This window comes from Hydra viridissima, unplaced genomic scaffold (assembly GCF_058129835.1).
Source record: "Hydra viridissima isolate aposymbiotic clone 2 unplaced genomic scaffold, HvirCarnegie_v1 scaffold_4, whole genome shotgun sequence".
In the NCBI taxonomy this organism is placed as follows: domain Eukaryota; kingdom Metazoa; phylum Cnidaria; class Hydrozoa; order Anthoathecata; family Hydridae; genus Hydra; species Hydra viridissima.
In genome coordinates this window covers 4,732,501-4,757,035 of record NW_028324303.1, presented here as the reverse complement: position 1 = coordinate 4,757,035, position 24,535 = coordinate 4,732,501, and the positions used below count along the sequence as shown (strand labels likewise).

Genomic DNA, 24,535 nt, shown 5'->3' with positions numbered 1-24,535 from the left:
TGACAATCATTTATTACGTAACTATCTAGTGAAATATTTACTACATGACGTGATAATATGGGTTTATTTACTTATTCATAGACTATGGTGCAATCTATTAATCAATGTTAATATAAAAGCAAAGCAATTCTTAATTTAGTCAGTTATCAAAAGATACTCCAGCGTCTCGTGTTAAATCAACTTCCAATACTTCAAATGTCTTGGAAGGAGGCGTTGTCACAGATTCCGATATTTAAACCTCCGCTTACTTCGTATCAAGAATGTGATCAAAGTTGATTAACTTTCGATTCTTCTGAAACAGGCTTGATATGTTGAATTCGTCAGCGGCCGTGCTGCCACTTTTATGAAGTGCGAACGGTTGGATTCAGCATGGACAGCCACCAAATAATCGTGCTAAAATTGTTTTGGTTCATCTAAAATATTTTAGCTAATGTTTGGTGATCGTTTTAATCTTAAACGCCTTTTTGAGATGGTTTTGTGTTTATTTGCCAGGTTTGTTACTTTAGATTGATTTTGCTATATTCTTCTAAATATCTATGGGGCTATGCTAGAAGTGCCTGTGTCTATCATTTTACTATTATAATCGTACAAGTGAAACACTTTTAGAAATTCGTCAAAAATGTAAGGGTTGCCAGTCAAATTTACACAAAAATCTTTTAAACTGAGATATAAAACTTATACATACTTAAGCAAAAAAAAAAATCAATTTTAATTACTAATTATTCTATTCATATTTTTCTTCCATAATATGATACTTTAGTGAATTAACTAAAGCTTCACTCTCTGGTGTGTCTGTCTATATTCAAGTGGTTATTTTTTTCCTTTTTGAAATAGTTTTTTGATGGCAGCTTTAAGAAAAGGTCCTATTGTTCAGGCCAACAATTATATTACTATTTTGTCCTGGAGAAACTGATGCTCACAAAGTCTGGAAAACGAAGCTGCATTTTTCTCTGTCAATGATACACAATGAAAGATACTCAAGACATCTCACATGACTCTTAAAAATATTACAATTGTGTAAATTCTAGCTTCTCTAAAACCAGAAGAAAAATTTAAAGCATTAAATGCTTTAGTGATTTCATAAAAAAAGTTTGGGAATCCTAGGATGAAGCTGCACTTGAAATATAATAATACTTTTTTTTGTAGCCCAAGTAAGATAGAAATATCAAAAGTAACAATAGTATAGTTTTTAGTAATATCTAGAGAATCTATCTACATAACTATCATAATTATCTAGTTAATCCTTTGAAAATTTGACATGTCTTCCAAAATCTTTCAAGTACAGTTTTCTGCTGTCATCCATCCTGATATATAAGCTAAATCTAAACTTGCTGGTAAAGCGTTTTTTATCATTAAACTTTAAAATCAACTCTTGTAAATATGAAAACTGGTTGTAAAAAGTTATCAACCACCTTTCACTGTATACATAGTAAGTGTACCAAGTTCAACTGATATTATTTGACAAACTTGTTATGTCCCGTTATTACAATGACCTTACTGAGTACACTTGTTACATCTGTTTGATTGAAACCATAGATTTGATGAGGCTGGAAATTTTATAAGTCAAACAAATTGCTAAAAAATTCTTTTTAGTTTTTTTTCTATTAATGCTCATGGTCCTTGACAAACTTGTTACTTGAGGTGATTGCAAAGATAATTTGTTATGATGTTGCATAAATCCTACTAGTTATTCTTTGCCAGGAGTTTTCAGTCATGTATTCAGTTTTAAGGAACACATTTACTGTTTGCCTAAGCAAATTCAAATGCTTATGAACAAGCAACTTTTGTTTATAAGCCATGACTTCAGGGCCGGATTAGGACATTTTTAGGCCTGGGGCTGTAAGTATAGGAGGGCCTAATGTGGCGGTAAGGTAGTATAAAAAAAAACAATAAATATAAATTGTAGCATAATTTATGTACTATTTAGTTAATCAATTAACTTTAAAATAGTTTTTTATATATTGACTTTTCTGGCCTTTTTTGAAGCAAACTTCTTGATCACTACTGTGAAATCTCTTGATCTAACTATGTCACTTTCAATGCATAATAAAGCCAAATCATTTAAGCGAGGTTGTCCCATTGTTGATCTAAGTTCATTCTTAACTCTTTTAAGGACTGAAAAAGATCTTTCTCCAGTACAGTTTGTGACCATAAGAGACAAATAAATTCTCAACACAGTGTAGACATTCACAAAGGTATCGGTCAAACTATTCTTAACTAGAAATGTGTACATTTGCAGTTCAACACAATCAGTTTCATTGGGCGGTGACAATTTGGCAAACAGAGAAGTGAAGTGAATAAATTCACCATGACAGTTAGGTTCAACATCTTCAAAATATGTTTCACATACAAATGAAACATGATCTCTCATACCATCATTGGACAAAGATTGTAGATTTTTAAGAAAACCAAACCTTTTGCTGACTGTATCATATGCATTAGCCCTCTGTTTAAGAGCAACTAACAATTGATCAACTATAGGCAAAAAACACTGAACTTTAAACTTATCAGAAGGGGATAACTCTAGATCTTCTGAGTCACCATAATTCCATCCTTGGTTCCTCTTGCGCTTTCGCCTTGATTCACCTTTGTACGAATCGGTACCCAGATCTTTTCCTTCCTTTTCAAATGCTGTGAACTGGCTCCGAAGAGAATGAACAAAATCACCCAAAGAACGAAGCAGTTCCGTAGCGGTGTTGAGATCCATGTTTGCCCCTTGTAAGTAATTGCTAGTGAAATTGAACCTATTCAGAATTTTTGACCACAATTGAACTAGGATACCTGTTTCATGATGACTCATTATATCTTTCAATCCTGCGGCTTCAAGTCGTGTTTCTGGCTTTTGGGACATATCTTGACACATGATATCCAAGGTAGACTTCACTTGCGTATAGCCAACCTGGAGGGAGTGTACAGCATCATAATGTGCTGACCATCTGGTATCAGATAACCTTTTTAAGGTAGGCATATTAAGTGGCTTTAAAACTGCCATCAAACGATTCCAACGAGAGGTGGAGGCAGAAAAAAATACAAACAGCTTATTTACAAAGTCAAAAAACGTTACAGCCTCAGAATAACATCCTACAGCACATTGACCAACAAGGTTAAGCGAATGAGCACAACATGGTATGTATTCAGCTAAGTTATTATGTTCTTTTATTTTTGCTTGCATGCCATTGAAACGGCCACTCATGTTGGCAGCATTATCGTAGGATTGACCTCGGCAGTCTTTAATTGTAATGCCAGTATTTTCCATAAAATCAAGTAACTTTGTTGCTAATCCTTCCCCAGTGTGCTCTTCTATAGGGATAAATGTCACAAAACGTTCAACTGGTCCTTTAGAAGTCATGTAACGGAATATAATGGTAAGCTGATCTACATGTGAAATATCTGGTGTTGAGTCAACACTAACTGCAAATTATTTTGCTTCTTTAATCTCAGTTAAAATGTGGTCCAAAACGTCACGACTTAACACATTAATAAATTCATCACATATAGTTGATGACAGATATGACACATGACCTCGGCCTTTGTTCGCTCTTTTCTGAATATGTTCTGCAAGCAATGGGTCAAACTCAGCCACTAGCTCTAAGCAACCTAAATAATTGCCATTGTGGACAGAACCCACAATTTCGTTACTGCCACGGAATGACAACCCACGCGATGCTAACATTTTGATTACGGTAAGAATACGCAACAGTATGTCATTCCAGTACTTTTTCTCTAATTCAAATTGCTCTGTGAGCCTCTTACTAATGTGCTCTCCAGCTTTCCTACGTGTTAAAAGGGTTTCAATTGATTGAATGTGGGTTTCACTTGTTTCATGGCGAGCTAAGTCTCTTGCAGCGTGTTTCCAATCATCATATCCTGATGACATCAAAGCAGATGCTCCAATTCCACATTTTGAATTAAATAATTTACAATGGGCGCAGAAAACCTTACCAGTTGATGGGGAATAGCAAATCCAGTCTCTCTTAATTTTCTCACCATTCACTTTTTCCCGGAAAAAAAGGGACTTTGTACACTGTCGTTTAAACTTAAAAGTGTCACCAGGCAGTACTTTAGTAGATAATTTAAAATCGCTATCCATATGTTGGCATGATAAAAACCCATCTGCACTTTTGCTGAAATACTCACGCAGGTCGTCGGTTATAATCCACTCAGCCACATCGGTGTTGACAGTGTGGGTCGTCAGAGCCAGGGGTAACACTGCTGAGATAGTTGAGACTCTTGAACTTGCTGTAGCTGAGTCTGCAGGGACACTATTAGCACTACCTGGAACTGGTGCTGACATTATTGACATAGTTAGTGAATTTGAACTCGCTCTCGCTGTAGCTGATACCGAGACACTACTTGCAGTATTACAAAACTCAGTCATTTTTTTATTTTTGTTCAATAATTTATTTAATTGAATCTCATTCTTCTTCTTTTTTTGCATTTTGTCCCAACCGCTCAGGCCGCTCCTTTTCATTTTTTATTTTAATTTTGTAAACGAATGAGCAATGCTGTAATTTTCTACGGTAACGGAAGTAATCATAAAATAAAATAAAATAAATTTTTTTTTGATGTTTTAATGTTTGAGAACATTCAAGTTTATTTATGTTTCCATCTATGTCCGCACAACTATTAGTTTTTTAAATACACGCTAAAAAATTAACTTCGTGACATAAATTTTCTAATCAAATAGGTTTTATAAGAGAGTGCTTTAAAATCATTCACTAATATAATTGTTTTTCCTTTAAAAGGTTTTTACATCAACGAATGTTTTAAAAGCATTCTCTTATAAAACCTATTTAATTAAAAGATTTATGTCACGAAGTTAATTTTTTTAGCGTGTTTTTTAAAAACTGATAGTTGTGCGGACATAGATGGAAACATAAATAACTTGAATGTTCTCAAAACATCTTTATGCGGAAAAATAATTTAAAAAATATTTGCGAATACCAAAATTCCGCCAAATATACGAAGATAAAGATATAGTATATCTCTATTCATTTATTTATTCACAACGCCTCCGCAGCTCCCAATAAATTGATTTAAAAAAACTGAGAAACATAGGAATATTTATCTGGTTTCCTAAAAAAAAAAAAAAAAAAAAGTAAAAAAAAAAAAAGTCACGGGCCTTAGGGCCTATTTTTTTTATAAGGGCCTGGGGCTGCAGCCCCATCCGCCCCCGCCTTAATACGGCCATGCATGACTTGATCTAGATGCTGTAACTAAATATTCAACCAACTATTTCTCCTATTCATAATTAAGAACTTTTCGACGTAAATGATTTAACTCAAAATGTAAAACTTTTCCGCTATTTTCATTCTGTAGTTGTTTTACATAACTGATAGAGTTGACTTTGGTATTTCATAAAAACTAGTGACTGCACACAATGACATTTCCGTGTTTGTTATAGCTTTGGATGCAGTTAATATACCCACACAGGTGGTTATTTAAATATTTCGCTTGTGAATTCTTTTTCGAACCATTTATTATACTTATCTATTAATAAAGTAAGAAGTATATATAATATGCAGTTTATTCAAACATGATATTGTATATGCAGTATATAAATAATACGGAGATGCTATACTTTCTCCACCGCCCCCCTGTTTTTATGATAGATTATGGATAGAGAGTTTTATTTTGATTAAAATTTTTATAAAAGCATAAGTCTCAAAATCATTGTAAAATGCTCTAATCTGAAATTGAAAGTACAAAAATATACGGCAAATCACAAATATTAGCCATCTTGAGTTAATTTAACTTTACGGTTAAATTTATTCTCAAAAACAAACATTGCTTGTCTGGTTTTTACTACAACAAAAATGTTTTTTGGTTTATTATATGCGCGAAAGTTCTTTCAAGTGTAATCAGGCAAACGTGCTATAAAACATGTTACTCTAGTGAAACATGTGATTCCTTCTTGTGAATTTTAATTTTATTACAGAATTATCGACTATGTTTTCAATAAAAATTTTTATCATCATTAAAGAAAAATAATGATTGAATAGATGAACTTTCCATCAAAAGATAAAAATAGAATTCCTTAATTTTCTTTTTGGCAAAAATGTTTTAACTTATTTTCTTTGGCTATGAAAATACTCGTTTTTAAATTAAACGATGCTAGGTGTTAGGATTAGGGCGTTTGTGTTCATGTTTGTGTTGGTCTTCGAACAGCGATGATATATAGATAAATGAAGAAATAGCAAAATCTTTCTGAAACATTCCTTTTAAATGACAGACATTATAAAAATGATTTTTCAATTGAAGTATTAAAAGAAAGTCAATATTTGAATATATTTATCTACATTATATATATATATATATACATATATATACATATATATATATATTGCTCTATTTATACAAAATATTGAGCACTCTTATACGAACACGAGATATTGTATTTGAAAATAATACAACTTGAAAAAGCTATGTATATATATATATATATATATATATATATATATATATATATTTATATATATATATTTATATATATTACATAAATTTATGTATATTTATATTTATATATACTTATTTATACTTTAATTGTTTTAAAGTTCATTGTGATATATAATCAATAAAAGAATTTCAGCATGAAATTTTGCATCATAATCAATCACAAAAAAAGGAGGGGGAGGGGGAGAGAGAGAATAAGCTGATGAGTGCTAATAAATTTCGCTCAAGAAATCAGCTGTACAACGTCAAAACACAGTATCTGTATTTTTCATAATTGGATATGAAAATGATTTTGTAAAGTACGTTGGGCTGCCTCCTTAACTTCATACTTATCACTTGAAGCTTCATAGTATGAAGTTTCAAGTGATAAGTATGAAGTTAAGTTGGCGGCCCAACGTACTTTACAAAATCATTTTCATATCCAATTATGAAAAATACAGATACTGTGTTTTGACGTTGTACAGCTGAAATAGACCTGCAATTTTTGAGTTCTAGTGTTTCATATATTTTTTTTTTTTGTTCAACTGTGCCCCATTATTGATTCGTTCAGAATGAGCTCTTAAGCAAACAATGATATATTTTTATAGTATAATAACGTTGCATTTTTTTTAAAAACAAGTTTAAGCCTAATTTACAGTTATTATATTATATTTGGTATAAGGTAACATTAATTGGTGATCCAAATGCTGGAATAAATGTTCAAAAGGATATAAGTAAGGATTTTCTATGGGCATTCAAGGACAATAACCATTTCTTATTGAAAATCTTTATTGATCTGTATGTTTTTAATCTTTATCTTATTGGAATATTCAATCTCTTGGGATTTTTTCATTGCCGGCATTTGATATTTTGGATTTAATCATTAGAGAAACAGAACTTTACCCACTGATCTTAAGTTTAATTTAAACGTTGCCTATTATACTCAACTGGAATTCTTTCTATTCTTCACAGAAATTAATAGTTTCATTGTTTTCCTAATGAATCAGTAGCACATGATCTTTGTTTTTCTCTGTCAACACTGAATTTCTCTTCAAGTTTCAAGGAATCACTTCCCTCGCATTTTATTTTTTTAATCAAAAAACTGTGAACTTTGACAAATTAAACTGAGATGCAATTTTTCCATAAGAGTTTATGTGCTACGAGACTTTTATATCGGTAAGAATAGCTTAATAGATTTTTTTTTTAACAAGAGAGTTTAAGTCTATTTAATTGCAGTTATCAATTTTCTTGTCACCAGAATTTTTTTGGTTAACAGCTAGAACAATCGAATGTTTCACAGAAAAGTTGTATGTATTATTTCATATATACATTGGTTCAATGATGGAAAAAAAAAACAATTTAAAAAAACCGAGATAGAAATGGACCTCCAACTTTTGTACGCTGTGGTGCTGTACTTGTAATTCATAAGCCGAGGACATAAAAAAGTTCCAGAATCTTAATTACGACCCGCGTCATTTCACTAAAACATCTAGAAAACATCTTTCTTATTACAGAACTTGTAGGTGTACATTCCAAAGAACAAACACATTTTATGGTATCACGTTACTCATTTGTTTGATGAAGATTTAGAATGCCATTTGCATGGATGCCCACAACTTACCACCATTAATCTTATCAATATAAATCCTTAATTTTCAATGAATGTTTTTTCAGCAACCCAAGTTCTTAGCAACTCTTGAAGTACTGCATTAATTATATATAGATCCATCTGATGTCTCAGCAGCCGCAAGATTTTGCAAATATTAAATCATTGTTTAACTTTCTTGATATAAAGATTTTTATCATATTTGATTAGAAAAGAAATCTTGTTTCAAACATTATTAATAAAAAATTTTGTCTATTAAAGCGGAACTTCGCAATTTCTATGAAAATACTTGATATATACTTCTTGGTAAACCCATGACGGTTTAGAAATCATAAAAAACTCTGCTATTAAACAAGTAAAGTTTTTGCGCAATATAGATGCAAGATAGCTATGATCTCACTAAAAGAATTTTTCTGAACCCAATGAAAGATTTTTTAGGAGGAAAGAGGATCATTTATTACATAGCTTAGGTTTTAAAGGTACTGTCAGAAACCAAGGCATTTTTCACTTAAGGTAACTGTTACACTGAGAAAAGAGCCCAGTAAAATGTCGAGGGAGAACATAGCACTATAAAAATTAATTTAAAATAGTAAATTCTCTTACTTTATTTGAAATCAATAGAAATTCCCTATTATCTAAGAATTGCATAAAAACTAGGGGTGGGAGTTATGGTCAGTTTTAGTCTAATTGAAATTAGCCGACTAACTTTTTAGTCTAAGTAGAATTAGTTGACTAAAACAAGATTTAGTGCAAAAAAAAAAAAAAAAGAATAACCTATACCATGAAATTATAAAGATATTCATCAAAATTTATTGCTTTTAAGAAATTTAAAATACGTAATATAATTTTTGACAACTCGGTAATAAAAATATTTTGTTTGTACCTAGTATTGCCCCAAATTTTCTTTTATTGAATTAAATAAAAATTGGTTTGTTAGCAGAATAACTCCGTCAAAAACAGCTGATATTTTATACCGAATACATAATTAGTTATTAGTATTTTAATAATAATTTTTAAAAGAAAAACAAAATTGAGAGTTGAACAAGATATATATTCAATTACACAATATCGAAATAATAAAAAACATTTATTGACAACTGTTTAAATCTTATTGTTGTCACTGTAAATATCTGCGTTTGTATGAGTGTAGAACGAAAGGAATTACAAATTATTACCTCAAAAAATGATTGCAGGTATTATATAAAAGAAATCCGAAATGCTTCTGCACATAACACACTTTTCAAAAACATGGCACCATTTTTTTTTTATAAATTGATTTCACATGTGTTTTATAATTTATAATTCACTTTAATTAGAAATTGAAAAAATCCAGATCTGAACCGCTTTTCATTAAAATTTAAAACAAGTACTTAATAATAACGGGAGACTAATTAGATAAGTTTTGTTACAAAATTCCAAGTGTCTATGTCGCAAACCTTTCTCCAAAAACCTGAAAAACTCTGAAAATCGAACCTTGAAATAGATGCCCTGCAGATAAAAATTGTAACTTACAGCAATTTTTAATTAAAAGCATGTCGCTCAAACCGCTTTACAACTAACGCATAATAAGATTTTAAAAAAGTATTTTTTGGGCAACAGTAACAATATATTTTTCGCAAATTAAAAATTTAGTCGACTAAATTCAGTTAGACTACAAAGTTAGTTGACTGATATTAGTTACGCTAAAATGTCAGTCGACTAACTTTAGTTATACTAAAAATGTAGTCGACTAATTTTAGACTAAAAAGTAAGTCGAATAATTTTAGTTAGACTAAAACGTTAGTCGACTAAATTTAGTTTGACTGAAATGTTAGTCGACTAATTTTAGTTAGACTAAATAAAAAAAATCAAGAGTTTTGAGGAAATATATTGTACCATTTTTGATAATCAGTTGGAAAGTTTCTTATTTGCCCATGTTTTTATTCTGGTGAAATACGACCCTAGTTTGCATTAATCAGTCTTATGATGATTTTCAGGTTTCAATTGATTGATATTCGCTCGGAAAACATGGTCATTGTTATCATTCCAATATGATAGCGGATAAAAAAGTGTCATTGGAATGATTATGACAAAAAACCGATAAAAAAATTTTATTCGGTATTGTAGTTAGTTTAAATCGCGGTATATATCGGAACTCTAGTCAGTCCGATGACAATTTTTTCCGCTATCATATCGGAATGATAACGATACGCAATGAAACGATACGCAGACTCCTAGTATAATAGAAAGAGAATGAGAAATTTAAAAAATATTATCAATGTTCATAAGTATGAAAGCAAAATAAGAATGTTATTTAGTTCTACTTGTGAAATTAACTTTGATTACTCTTAGAAAGAAATTAGGCTTTACATACACGAGGTCTGCAATTCATCCTGGTTCTAACTTAACTAAACAGGTTTTCACAAACTTATGCGCTGATAAAAAGCCAGATTTTATCATTTTTTTATACTTTTTGTTTGCTACTGCATAGTCATTTTTGTATATTTTGAAATAAAAACTTTATTATAAATATTTATTAAATATTTGCGTATAACGTTAAAAAAACAATCTAAAAGAGTTTGATAACTTTATTTAACATATTTTTTTGTTTACATTCTGTACTATTTCACTTTCTACAGCAACTACAAGCAGACAAACAAGAAAAGACAAACCATAAAACCTATAAGCTGCTGAATATCTTTATAATAAACTTGATTACAATTCAATTGTTTTAGAAAATAAGGGAAATTATGAGCAGTCGGGTAAATCCCCACCATTGTAATCAATTCCTTCTTCCAATGATCCTCCAACACTACCTCCGAAACTATCTTTAAAGCTAATTTTTACCCAGTCTCTGTCTCCCTTGAAAAAAAAAAAGTTTAAAAGAAACCGCTTTTTAAAAATCTGCTTTTACATGTAACAAAATTTATTTGCTGCTAAATTAGCTAAATATGTAAATTAGAAAAGTTTTAAGCTCAGTGTTTAGTATGTAAATTCTGTTTAACTGAAAGAAATTCTCAATAAATAAGTTTTTTGAAAGACTGTTACTAAATAATTCAAATTATGCAAATTATGCAAAAATAATCCTATAAAAATCAGTACCAAAAATTTTTCAGATGCAGTAGAGAAAATGGTGGGGTAAAATTGGATAGGAGATATTGTAATCTAGAAAATGGGTCACCAATAGAACCAATAATAAACAAAAATTAATCTTAAGCTTGCAAAATGTTCTTACTTTAAGGTAACAGGAATAGGTAACAGAATTCCAAGTAAAGTAAAAGCAATTTTTGGTTTTTTTACAAATTATTTGGCAGTCCTCGGGAGTATCTGCTGGTGGCCTGCAAACGGAGATTACTTCTCCAAACACCACCAAGTTAATAACCAAAAACAAAATGCCAGACTTCATTTCTGTAAATAAATGGTTTCATAGTTAAAAGTAGTTGTGAAAATTATTTTATGTTATATAATATCTTTATAAATATTTTATCATTTGCTGGCTATAGCTTACCTTGCTATATTTTTCCAAGCTGTATCATCAAGTGCTAATATTTAATTTGGTGAGTTTTTATAGCGCCTCATTGTCTTTGTTAAAATGTTGCAATAACGAGCATAAAGTTTGAGATCAATTCCCTTTATATGTTTAAATTGTTGCGTGCATTTGAAATGCACTTACAAACATTTGAAAACTGACAATAGCCTTCTACACGCGTCACGTTTAAGCTCAATTAATTTCATCAATAAAAAGTCATTTAAAGTCAATTAAGAGAAACTAATACATTATTATATTGAAAACGATGTATTTAAAGCTCAATATAAATTAGAAATGAGAAAACTTTAATTAAGGAAGATTTCTCACTTTTGCTATATTTTGTTAGTAAGTTTTTGCAATATTCAGTTAAATTTTCAGATTCTCTAGTGCATAAAGAGTGACATTTTGTAGAAATGTTTACAATTGCTAAAGATAGTTCTTTTGATAAAGAAGAATCTTTAATGAACATAAAAATAAAAGCGTTGAGTTGTTAAAATCATTAAATTCAATGTTAATAAATTAAGAAGATCAAAAAAACATTAAAAAAAATCTTTATCAAGATTTTACACTAACTTTCAAAGCGTCTTAGAATGTGCAAAATGCATTTGTCATTTGTTTTTTTTTATGGTTGTTAAAAGAACCAGGCATATCACGTGGTGGTTTACTGATTTTAATGTGATTTTATTAAATGTCTTTTGTTGACAATTAGTTTCCGAGGTCTTTTGTGTATTCAACTTGATATTTAAAAACTTGCTCCATGCAATTCTTAAATGAAATTCCAGATTTTGCTTCAAAACTATTAATATCAGACGAAGCTCATTTTGAGCAGAATGGAACTGTAAACAAAAACAAGTTCTTGAGTTACAACTGCATTTCGTACGGAAATAAGTGTAGATCTGACCATAAGTATCATTGCAGTGATGACCTTTAAAGCTCTAATCTTTGCACTCTTCTTCGTATTGATGTTTCTGGATATTCTAGCATACTTTTGGCTAAATGCTCTATATTTTCTAACGAAGGCCTTGAGCGTGGTCTTCCTGTTCTTAAGTTAACGGACCTGATCCCTAACTATTCGAATCGAAATTTATGCTATATTGCAATAATTGAATGATTTTTTCGTCAATACATCAACACTATTGCAGAACGTTGTTGTGGAAATGAAAAGTAATTATCTAAAAATTTTTGGAGTTTATCTTCATTTACCTGAAAATAAAACACAAAAAAGCTGATTAGTTTAGAAGCGATTAGCAAAACAAATCAGTAACTTTTGGGGCACTGTACATATACGAGACTGATCTACAAAATAATTAAACACACAAAAACACGCACACACACACACCAATACCGAGGGAAAAGCAAGACAAACAGATAAATGCAACCTCATAATTTCATACCCCCTTATAGTTGTCTTTTTTCAAAGCTTCTATTGAAACTCATTCCTTATTTTGTGCTCTCAAAATATAACTTTGACAATTTAAGAGATTCAAGAACGAGATGAAAGAGTCCAAGAAACCGAGACAATCGAGATCTGTAACTGCTTTTCGATGTCAAGGAAACGCAGCTGCATCATTCAATTTTGAAAACAATGTTCGTTCAAACTCGCTCCAAATTATAAGAAGAATCTTTGAATGCAATACCACTTACTAAATGATTTCCTTGTTATGAAATCGCAACTCAAAAAAACTTTTCTGTTTACCATTCGATCCTCTGACGACCACGTTTTTTTTCTAGCTTTAATTTAACAGCTTAATCATATACATAAGTTTTTACTAACGAACCTTTCTTATAAATATTTTTTACGTGATTTACTCTAATTCACTCGGTGTTTTTTAAACTTTTCTATTTGTTGCATGTTTCCTAATTCCTTTCTTTACTAAAAACAAAAAAAAAAAAACAAAAAAACCGCGTTAGATCTGTAGTAAGTAAGGCCTTGGTTAAGAGTAAGCACGAAGAAAGAACGTTTTTTTAGCGTTTTCTGGTTTTTGATGTTTAAAATCTTTACTATGTATAATTGAGAGAACTGTATATATTTGAAACTTGAAGAATATCATTTTAGTAAAGGAAAGAAATCACCTTCTCTTTTCTTTTTTTACCGTTTGGAGTCTTTAAAAAGAAATCACCTTTTCTTTTTTTACCATTTGGAGTCTTTAAAAAAGATTTCAAATGATGTAAAAAGCGATGCATCAACGAAATCTTTGCTCCTTAAGAAGAAAAGTAAGCTGAAAACTACTCCGATAAATCTTTTCGCTTCTTTGAAAAAGGTTTTATTTGCAAGATTTATCACATTGACCTTTGAGTGAAAAAATCAGTAATAAAAATATCTTCTTGCTTACTAGTTTACACTGTTCAGAAGTTCAAATGCTTTGTACGTTTTCTTTTGTTTTTGATGTTAAACAAGTTTATATTCAGGAACAAGCGGCAACCAAATAGATGGATTTTCTTTTAAAAAGGTGTCATGGAATCTAAAGTTTTATTTTAAAAACTTAATTTCCTTGAAATATATAACATTTTACAAAGACTTAGTAAATTAAAATATTAGATATTACAAATAAAGTATTAGAAAAATTATCTGAATGATAAAATGGTATGTAGATAATTTATTTAACTGATACTTACATCAAATACCCTTGCTTGTCACTCTCTTTTCGATGTTTTAGAATAAAACTAGAATAAATTAGTATTCCATCTGGAACACTTTTTTAAGTCTCATTCACTTTCGCCTAAAAATACTTTGACTTTTATTTTAAAAAAATTACAAGGTTTTCAAGAAAAATATTTGTACAAAAATAACATTTCTTGAGAAACTTTGGTTTGCTTTTAACGTAAATGTGAACTTGATGGGTAACTTATATATAGACTTTTTTTTCTAGGAATGTTCCCACAACTTTTATGAAAGGAAGAGCAAGAAAAAAACTAAATGGTTTGCTATAAGCATTCTAACTATTTCATAAAAAGTTTAGATAAAACAAAAGTACTGGTAAGAAGTCTGAAACTAAGGTTAATTTACACCTGTGTCCTAAGTAACGACTACAGTAATTTACCCGGCTTAAAATGACTTAAGGGCCCCTTAAGGGTCCCTTGGTGGTTCAGGGTATTCTAAGGGCGAATTTTCTCAAACAATTTTTTTATCAAAACTTGAAAATAGAAGCTTACAATTCTTTTCAGCACAAAAATAGGATATCTTTGATGATTTTTAAAAATTAGGGTGTGTTTAGGGCTAAATTCGGCTCCAGTTTTCTGGAATTTTAAAACTCGGAAAAAAACGATTTAACAGAACAATTTTGCTCCCTTCAGAAAGAAACTCCGTAAAGCGTATATTGGCGTTGTTTTTTTTAAATATTGTAAATATGGTTTGAGTGGTTTTTTTTATGGTAGTAATTGAGATACTTTTACAGATTTTAGTAAGTATAGCTTTTAAGTATAAGAGAAAATGTAGAATTGAAACGTTGTTTTCGCTGCGAGAAAGCTACATGGTTAGAAAATAGATTGGCTTCAAAGATTTTTGTCCGTTCATATAGCTTCTAAGTATTGTTAGACATTAATCATGATGATCATTTTTTATTTGAACTATTTTTAATGAATTATTAAATATAATAAAGTTATAACCCTTTAATAACAACAAAATATTTGTTGTATAAACTAAAAATGGCTTCAAGAAATGAAAGAAGAAAACGTCGTAATCAACTTGATATTTTTGTTTCAAGATTAAAAGGTAATACAACAATATGTGTAGTAGTTAATAATCTTGATAATTTAAAAATATCAAGCTAATGTAGCATGAAAAACAAAGTTTTTTTTTCAATTGCGCAAGACATAATCCAGCAAAAAAAAAAAATCTCAACCCACACGTCACATCATGGTTTTTTTGAAGAACCCCATGCAGTAATAATAGAAACACACCGCTCCTGAGTACGAGGCTTATGCTCTGAAGTAAAGAATCTTAACTTAACAGAAGAAAAACTTTTGAAAATTGCTATCTGTCGGTAAATAGTCAATAAATAATATATTTATGGTTTTTATATCTATACAAAGAATTGGATAATTTAATGTAAATGGTTATTAAATCCATTAAACTTATTTTTTTTTTAACTAAACAAACTTTGCATGGATGTAAATTTGTCACACTAAAATCTTTCACCGTTGCTAATGCATAAAGAGTACTATTTTAGTAAACTTCGCAGAATTTATGGTTTGACGGAACTATTTACTTCGATACGACAGAAGTTATGACAGTTGACGGAACTATTTAGACGAAAGAATGTTCAACCTAACCTAAAAAAACATTAAATCAAATCTAAAAAAAAAAACCTTTTTCGACTTAAAATCCAATGATATCAAAACTTAACATATGACAAAGTTTTTGAAAATCAAGGTAAATAATAAAAAAATATTTTTTGTGGCTTGAAATTAAAAGTTGAGCATTTTTAGCAGTAATTAAAAATATAATTGATTACTTTATACAATTATCCAGATACACGATATAAATACTAAAGAGAGTGAAGCTTTACTTCGGCACACTTATGAGGAAAATAACTAAACTTCATCTTTATGATAATATATCGCACTACAGATTGACTTTTTATCCCCGATCGTTTTTTTGGCTCTTTATTAAGCTTGGGTTGATATTATAGTATCTCGTTTTATTTGACCTTAAAGTTTTGGGTTTTTTTCTCATAAGTTACGATTTATGATCTGATTTCTTTTTCACAAACAAACTCGGTTCAATCTGATCAATAGGAGTGTGTTTTGTAAGAAAAAGTCTCTTTGCACGATCTTGAAGAGTTCCACCACATTTCATCCCGAGAGCTTGAAGAGCGAGCTTCAATCGATCTAATCCAACTTCCTCTAATTCCTCAGCTGAACTAAATTTGCTTAAATCCACTGGCTAAAAGACGTAATAAAACTTAAATCACAGTAAAGTAATTTCAAAAAAGTTTATAAGTATTAACATTACATTAGAAGTACACAAAGTACGTAAATACGAAAAAATCGCACTCTTTCAGCACGCATATTATGAGGATACAAAACCTTTCATTCACACCCTTGTGCACATGAAAATTAATATCCAAAAAAAAAAGAAACAAACGAAACCTCAACAAAAAGCAATTCATCTTGTTGAGGTGGTGTATTAGGTTTCTCCTGGTTTTTAGCTGATGTTGATTTATTAATTGTTTGTAAATTAAGTTCACTATTGTCATCTGTTTCAGGAGATACAGAATCACTTTCAATTACTCCCGGAGAGGGGATAGACATTTCTAAACTGGCATTTTTTTTTAAATCAAAGTTTTCATGCTTGATTTCATCTGAGTCTTCCAAATCACTTTCTTCATCACTGACTCCAATCCTATCAACAAAAATATTAAAAGCAAAAATGAAACTTTTTGATAAATGCTGATGCAAACTGATGCATGCTGGTACAAACTGATGCATGCTGGTTTGCTGTATAAAGCACAAAATGCTTTATACAGCAAACCAAAAACATTTAATATTTAAATTAATATCTTGACTCAAAGTCAGAAGTAATAACAATATACAAGATAGCTTACAACTTTGATGTCTGATTTTTGAACAAAGCAATCAAAGATACTTACCATAAACAGCTCTTTTTGCTGCGCGGAGCTCCTTCATCTTCAGAGCTGTGTTTCACTTTAGACTTTAATTTTTTCTTTTGAAGTGCTGTAAAAATAAATAAATTTATTGAAATACATAAATTTAAATAAAAGTTGCAAAAAAAAAAAAAAAAGATTGCACATTGTTTACATTCATCATTATTTAAAATAAGGAAACAAATACCAGCTTTAAGAGCTTCTTCAACATTGCTTGCATTATCTTGTAGGTGAGTTGTATACCCTTGATCAACATAGTGATGGACAGGATTTAATAAGCGCTTTAGTTTTTCCTCTCTTGCTTTTTCTCTTTCATCTTCCTTGTCATGCTTTTTTTTAAGCCATTCTCCAATTCTTCAAAATAAAAGTATTGTGGATAAAAGGTGGAAGATAATTCCTCTAAAACAAAGGAACCTGCTCACAAATTAAGAGTTATTTTAAACTCTATTTAAATATTGAATTTTATATACAAAAACATACTGCTTTTCATTGTTCACATCTCTCATCCTTCGACCACTGAGATCTCTGCAAGCTTCATGATTAGTAGTTTTTTCGATACGTGCTCCAATTGCCCTCAACATTGATCCAAATCCACCTTTACCACCAAGTGTGCGAATATGTGCAGTCAATGTGCAATCATGACCAACTTTATCACTGTGATTCAGAATTTTTCCATTGCAAACCAAATAAAAGCTGCTCATACAAATACCCTATCAATAATGCAAAGCCTCAGTTTAAGTACAATTTAGTAAATCACATCACATTTAGTATCATCATCACATCACATTTAGTATCATCATCACATCACATTTAGTATCATCATCACATCATGATTAAGCACAATAAAAGTTTTACTAAAAGAAAAAATTTTCTGTCCTCAATTTTTTATGCATAGTTATCTACTTTTCAATAAAAAAAAAAATTAAAAAAATATTAATAAAAAATATATATAACAATATAAGAGTCAATAAATACCTCAGCTTGAGCAATCATTTTATGAATGTTGACAACAGAGGTGTAACATTCGATTGGCAAGCTTTTTGATGACCAAGATTTTTTGTAAGTTACTTTTATCATCTTTAAGCAGCTGAAAAACAATCTTAACACATTTAAACATTTTGAAGGCCAAAAAAAAAAATTATCCAGAAAATTAACTTAAGTATGAAAGTAAATGATCAATTTTCTTGACTTGAAAAACTTTAATAAAGCAGAGAATGGTAAAAAGAAAACTATTTAATAGTCTGGATTTGTTCAGCAAATGTACAGAATGTATAAAACTATCTTTCAAAGAATACTGTAGAACTAAAACAAACAAGAGGACCATAAATAAATGAAACTTTTTTGTCCCTATTAAAAGATTATCATGATTGGGAATGAAGAAAGATTATCATGATTGGGAAGGAAGAAAGATTATCATGATTGGGAAGGAAGAAAGATTATCATGATTGGGAAGGAAGAAAGATGTTAATTTAAAATTACAGACGTTAGCCACATTTAGAGCAACATAACAATTAGTAAGGTCTATCTGCTTCTATTTCACATCAATAAAAAAAATCATTTTTTTAAATTTAAAGATGCACAAATCTAAAATTTTTTTTTAGTTTTAAATAATCATAGATGATTTATAGTTCACAAGAATAGAAAATCAAAAGCAAAAAAACAAAAATTTACACATTAAGAAGCATCAGCTTATCCTAAACAATTAAATGGAAAATAAAACTTAACATGCTAAATCATTTACTTCAAAGAAATTATCTACAAGGATAAAACAACTTTACATAATAATATTCATTACACCCCTATTCAATGTAATTTTATAATTCAATTTTTAACTTTAACATCTATTTGATGCTAGTAAAGACTTTTAAATGACACAACTTTAACTCAAATAAAAATTGTATTATTTTATGCATTTATGTTGTTAAAAAAGTCCCTTTTCTTTTTGAATTTATTGCCTCATTTTCCTGCTTGTCCACGTAACATTTTATATATGCGATCTTTAATATAATCTTTACCCTTTGGGGCATACATTTGCTTGCTTTTATCCAATCTATAACAAAATTAAACAAAGAACTTTTTTTCATAATTCACATATTATTTGTTGTATATTAAAGCATATAACAAATAAAGGGTTTGAATATGATATCATATAAAAAAACACAACAGAACTAAAAAGTGAAGCTACATTAAACAGCTGAGATCTGTAAGATTGTCAATGAAATCAAAAAGCTGACTAATATCATAAGTGATTGAAGGACTATGTGGATGTGTCCGCTTCAAATGTTCTTCATAAATTTTGCAAACTCCTAAAAAGCAAAAGTAATATAGTTTTATTTTCATTGAATCAAAACTTGAATAATTTAATGATATTAAAGACAGTTTCCACTAAAATATGCAGCAGATAAAATATGCTGTTTATTCAAATTAAAATGGGATAATTTAATCTCTTTACAAAAGAAGTCTTAAGGGAAAGTTTTAAATTATGCTATAAACTACATTTAAATGGCTGCGTGCTCAGTCATAAAAAAAAAAAAAAAAAAACTGCTAACCTTCCATACACTCATCCACTGTTTCAAAATCTGAATATGTTCTAGTTTCGAGCTTGTTGCTTGGTTGAACGAGAAGAATTGTATGATCTGACTGTAAAGTATTAATAAAAAGATAAACATTTTACAGTTTCTGAATTTACAATGCAAACTTTGGTACCATAGATTATGTAATAAGATGGCATAATCTTACATTTGAATGCAATCATAAAAACAGCTGATAATTACGTTAGTAATAAAAACGAGCCATTATGAATTAATTACAAATATTTGTAAGAAATTATGAAAAAATTTTGAGCAAGAAGAATTTAAATGTTACGAAAAAATAGATGCAATTATACCATCGCTATTTAGAGAAGACTATGCCAACTTTGCTGGAAGCCAAACTTTATGATAGAAAATGCTGATATTTCTGATATATACAACTCCAAGTTATTGATACCAAAGAATAATCAGTTATGCTTCCGCAAGGTCAATAAAATGCATCTGCCGGTTATTAATATTACGTGCCGCCAAAAAAACTCTAAACGCAGTCATGTAGGGGAAGGCGGTGCAAGGTAAACTAATTTTACTTAAAAAAGTAAAAGCTTCGGTTTTTAGTTGCTTATTATCATTTTAATTAGAACTTATTTACATCATGATAATAATATTTGTATCATCTATAATAAACTTTACTATTTTTTAATCAAATTAGATTTAGTTTACAGAAAATGTTGCGCTCATAATTTTTAATTGACTTTATACCATGGCCTACTATAGTGACAGGCCGAGTAAACGTACGGCTTTTAAAAAAACTGTAGGCGAGTTTTTCTTTTAATAATTTGTAATATGGCGCGATCAAGGAAAAAGACGTGTTCTTTCAATTTGATATTCAATTAATTTCAATTATATTGTATGTGTATTAAATTTGCATTCTTTTTAGATCTAAATAATTAGATTCATAAAATATGGTTTTTAAGTGTTGTGTCTCAGGATGCAGAGGTAACTACGATGTTACAAAGTCTGTGAAAGTTTTTCGCCTTCCAAATAAAAAAAATCTGGATGAACGAAAAAGATGCATAAGTGCTATACCTCGAGATAACATTCCAGATGGCCCAAATACTTTTATTTGGGCGCTACTCCACTTTCTCCCCCCCCCCCCCCCTAATTTTATGATTGATTCTGATAGAGAATTTTATGCTGATTAAGAATCGTATAAAAACATGGGTCTCAAAATCAACGGAAAGTGCTCTAATCTGATGTCGAAAGTACAAAAATATACCACAAATCGCTAATATTCGCCATCTTGAAAAGTGATTTTTTTTTGTTTAAAAGTTATCCTTTCAAAGTATCAACAGCCTGGTTTTTATTTTTTATATAAAAGATTTCGAATAAAAGAACAAAGAACCGGTGCGTTAAGTTTCATAATCAGGTGTATTGACCGCATTTTTTTTCTCTTACCAGGTAATGAAATTCAATGGCATTTACTCTTATCGCGTCAATTTGCTTCAACTGGATTCTTAGTTTGTTAGCTTGAGTGTCTTTTAAAACTTTTGTCAAATAAGTTGAAAAATTCTTTCATTGATTATATTTTACAATTCACTTTAAAACAAGATAAAAATTTTTTAATTATAAAAATAATTCTTTAAAACTATTGACTTTCTTTTAAAACTTCAAGTTAACCCCCCGTGAATTCATTTTCATTATGTTTGTCATATAAAAAGGAGTGCTTCAGGTTTAATATAGAATCGCTATCTATATTAAACCAGAAAAAATTCCTTATAGTAAAAACCAGGCTGGCAATGTTTTGCGGTTAAAAACAATATCAACCGTAAAGTTAGTGAATTCAAGATGGCGAATATTAGCGATTTGTGGTATATTTTTGTACTTTCAACATCAGATTAGAGCACTTTCCGTTGATTTTGAGACCCATGTTTTTATACGATTCTTAATCAGCATAAAATTCTCTATCAGAATCAATCATAAAATTAGGGGGGGGGAGAAAGTGGAGTAGCGCCTTTATTTGTGAAGATCATTGGCCTAAAAACTATGAAAAAACTTTAGTTTACGGAAAGTTAAGACCAAAATATCCACCATCTGTATTTTCTTCTGTAAACTCAAGTCAAATTCCAACTCCACAGGCACCACCAAGACCAAAAAGTAAAGCATTACCATCTTTTAGAAGTATTGTGCCTGATGAAATTGAAGATTTTGTAAAAGCTGACAATATTTCATCCTTTGATGATTTGTGTGAAAAAATAATGTCTAAATCTATATCTTTTTCTTTTTCAATAATATCAAATATCTATGAAAACTGTTTACATCTTCAATCTGCTGATACATTAGACAACTTGGGTGTTCCAAAGTTTATTTTAAAGATAAAAAATGATTTATCCTTTGATAGCTACCACTGTGGTATTAAGTGCATCATAAAACCTCTTTCTTACAATCATATAAATACTATTAACTGTATTAGTTGTCTCCATGCTGCAATACACTATCTGAATTCTTTACCAATCGATCACAAAAAAAGTATTATCATTGAACAGATGTTAAGTATGAACTCCTTAGTGTTTATTGGTGAAAAAAAATATTCTCCTGATATGGTTGCCAGGGCATTTGAGTATTTTTCATTGTCAAGAACACTTTATTCTCGATTACGTGATGACTATGAACTACCAAGTATATCACTGATGACAAAATTGACATCAAAAGTTAGAAATGTTGGAGATGATGATTTTTTAAAGTTGTATTTTGACAAATGTTCTATTTCTCAAAGACTGGTCATTCTACTAATTGATGAAATTTATGTTAAACCACAGTTAACATATCAAGGAGGTAACATTTTTGGTAAATCTGTTAACTCCCCAAATGAATTGGCAAAAACAGTTTTGGGTTTAATGATTTGTTCTTTGTTTGGTGGAAAACAGTTTTTGTATAAAGCATTACCAATAACAGGTTTAGATGCTAAATTTCAGTATGATCAAACAATGCAAACAATTGAAACAATAAAAAATTGTGGTTGAAACAATAAAAAATGGTGGCTCTGTTGTTGCTATTCTTTGCGACAATAATAAAGTAAATAAAAAGTTTTTTGGAATGTTTAATCTCCGTAATACTTGGTGTACTAATGATAATATTTTTCTTCTTTATGATTTTGTTCATTTAATAAAATCTATTCGTAATAATTGGCTTACAGAAAAATGCCAAGAACTATGTTTTACTTATGAAGGTGTTTCAAGAACTGCAAAATGGTCAGATCTTAAAAAACTTTTTCAACATGAAAAAGATGCTATTGTAAAACTGTCTAAACTAAATGAAACTGCAATTTCTCCTAAACTAATTGAACGTCAAAATGTGTCAACTTGTTTAAGAGTATTTTGTGATGAGACTGTAGCTGCTTTAAAAACTCATTCATCCATAAAAAATGTTGATGACACTACAGTTTTTTTATCTATTTTTATTAAATTTTTTAAAATTGTTAACGTTAAAGGACTTTATGAAAACATTTGTACTAGAGATGAAAATCGTGCTGTTTTTTCATCAAACAATGATGAATGATTGAACTTTCTTTTAAATTTGGCTGATATGGTCGAAAAAATGGCACCTGAAATACACGGTCAAAGAATAAAAAATTTAACCAAAGATACTTCTCGTGCTTTTTCCCATACGTGTCGTGGAATGGTTGAACTAGTGAAACATTTACTAATTACAAGTCATAAGTATGTTTGCTTAAATATTGGTATCATAGCTAATGATTTAGAAGTTTCATCAAGTCATTTGTGTGACAAATGTAATTATGTAATGCAAGATGATACTTTGTTGAATGTTTTTCATAATCTTCCTGTTATTGAAAGCAATTTGTCTAAAGAAATTAAAATGTCTTTGGTTTATATTGCCGGCTATGTCAGTAGAGAAGATCCTCCATTTGAAGATACATTATTTTGTTTTGACCAATTTGGAGAATATATCAGAGAGATTAATCATGGTGGGTTAACTTTGCCTGTTGATAACATCTGCCATTGGATATTTTATTCGTACATTTTATTTCACCATCTTTACAAATGTCTCTGTCGTGTTAGCTTATCTAACAGCTTTTTGATGGTATCTGACTTTTATGGATTTACCAATGTTTCAAAAAAACATTGTAGAATCCTTGCCAATATATTTTTAAACAATTATTGCCACCTTTACTCCCCGCGATCTTCAAAGGAACCCAAAATGAAAATATTGAAACTATCTTAAACATGATATATATAATATTGTTTTTTTTTAACTAATTGTAGTTTTATTTTGAAAAGTTATGTTGTTGTTTTTTTTTCATAAAGATGTTTGAGCTTTAGTACTATAAAAAGTGAGTCTTTACTATGTTATAATGAAATGCGGTTTGCATTTAATAAACGATTTTTTTTATTTAAGAGGTTTTATTTGTTACAAAAACCTTTATTTATGATAAATTAATTATTATCTAATGAACTAATGAATCTATTTATTAAATAACCTAAAAAACGAATGCTTCCGTAAAAAAAACAACTCGCCTACAGTTTTTTTAAAAGCCGTACGTTTACTCGGCCTGTCACTATAGTAGGCCATGCTTTATACCATGAACTAAGTTACTATATTAAAAAGCCTTTAAAAAAAATCTTTTTTTTCTAAACAACAACTTCTTTCACATTTCTAAAATCTATGGGTTAATTTTGAACGTTTTGCTTCTTAAAGAGGATTTGCTTTTTGGAGAGAATTTGCTTCTTGGAGAGATTTTGCTTCTTGGAGAAGATTTTCTTCTTGGAGAGGGTTTGAATGTTTTCTAATTATGTCAGCGTAAGTTTACATCAAGGAGTTCAATTTTTGAGGAAGT

General features: G+C 29.8%; 4 protein-coding genes and 1 long non-coding RNA gene across 5 annotated transcripts; 1 reads left to right on the top strand and 4 right to left on the bottom strand.

Annotated features, from left to right (window-relative positions):
- Window positions 1–1,954: 1,954 nt before the first annotated feature.
- LOC149889486 (zinc finger MYM-type protein 1-like) lies at window positions 1,955–3,349 on the bottom strand. The gene has a single exon (XM_090085127.1). The coding sequence runs from the start codon at window positions 3,347–3,349 to the stop codon at window positions 1,955–1,957; it is 1,395 nt and encodes a 464-aa protein (XP_089941253.1).
- A 7,238-nt stretch (window positions 3,350–10,587) lies between these two features.
- Window positions 10,588–11,688, bottom strand: LOC149889485 (uncharacterized). Its single transcript, XR_016451991.1, has 3 exons — window positions 11,526–11,688; window positions 11,253–11,424; window positions 10,588–10,879 (listed from the first exon to the last, which is right to left on the bottom strand). It is a non-coding gene; the product is annotated as an uncharacterized LOC149889485 (long non-coding RNA).
- A 4,167-nt stretch (window positions 11,689–15,855) lies between these two features.
- Window positions 15,856–18,708, bottom strand: LOC145183010 (splicing regulator SDE2-like). Its single transcript, XM_090085026.1, has 6 exons — window positions 18,128–18,708; window positions 17,633–17,862; window positions 17,340–17,506; window positions 17,138–17,222; window positions 16,638–16,890; window positions 15,856–16,431 (listed from the first exon to the last, which is right to left on the bottom strand). The coding sequence occupies exons 1-6, from the start codon at window positions 18,227–18,229 to the stop codon at window positions 16,225–16,227; spliced, it is 1,044 nt and encodes a 347-aa protein (XP_089941152.1). The 5' UTR covers window positions 18,230–18,708; the 3' UTR covers window positions 15,856–16,224.
- A 164-nt stretch (window positions 18,709–18,872) lies between these two features.
- LOC149889484 (enhancer of rudimentary homolog) lies at window positions 18,873–20,196 on the bottom strand. Its single transcript, XM_090085028.1, has 4 exons — window positions 20,040–20,196; window positions 19,702–19,792; window positions 19,338–19,458; window positions 18,873–19,202 (listed from the first exon to the last, which is right to left on the bottom strand). The coding sequence occupies exons 1-4, from the start codon at window positions 20,040–20,042 to the stop codon at window positions 19,109–19,111; spliced, it is 309 nt and encodes a 102-aa protein (XP_089941154.1). The 5' UTR covers window positions 20,043–20,196; the 3' UTR covers window positions 18,873–19,108.
- Window positions 20,197–20,618: 422 nt separating this feature from the next.
- LOC149889483 (uncharacterized) lies at window positions 20,619–24,031 on the top strand. The gene is made up of 2 exons (XM_090085027.1): window positions 20,619–20,799; window positions 21,695–24,031. The coding sequence occupies exon 2, from the start codon at window positions 21,939–21,941 to the stop codon at window positions 22,701–22,703; it is 765 nt and encodes a 254-aa protein (XP_089941153.1). The 5' UTR covers window positions 20,619–20,799; window positions 21,695–21,938; the 3' UTR covers window positions 22,704–24,031.
- Window positions 24,032–24,535: the final 504 nt, after the last annotated feature.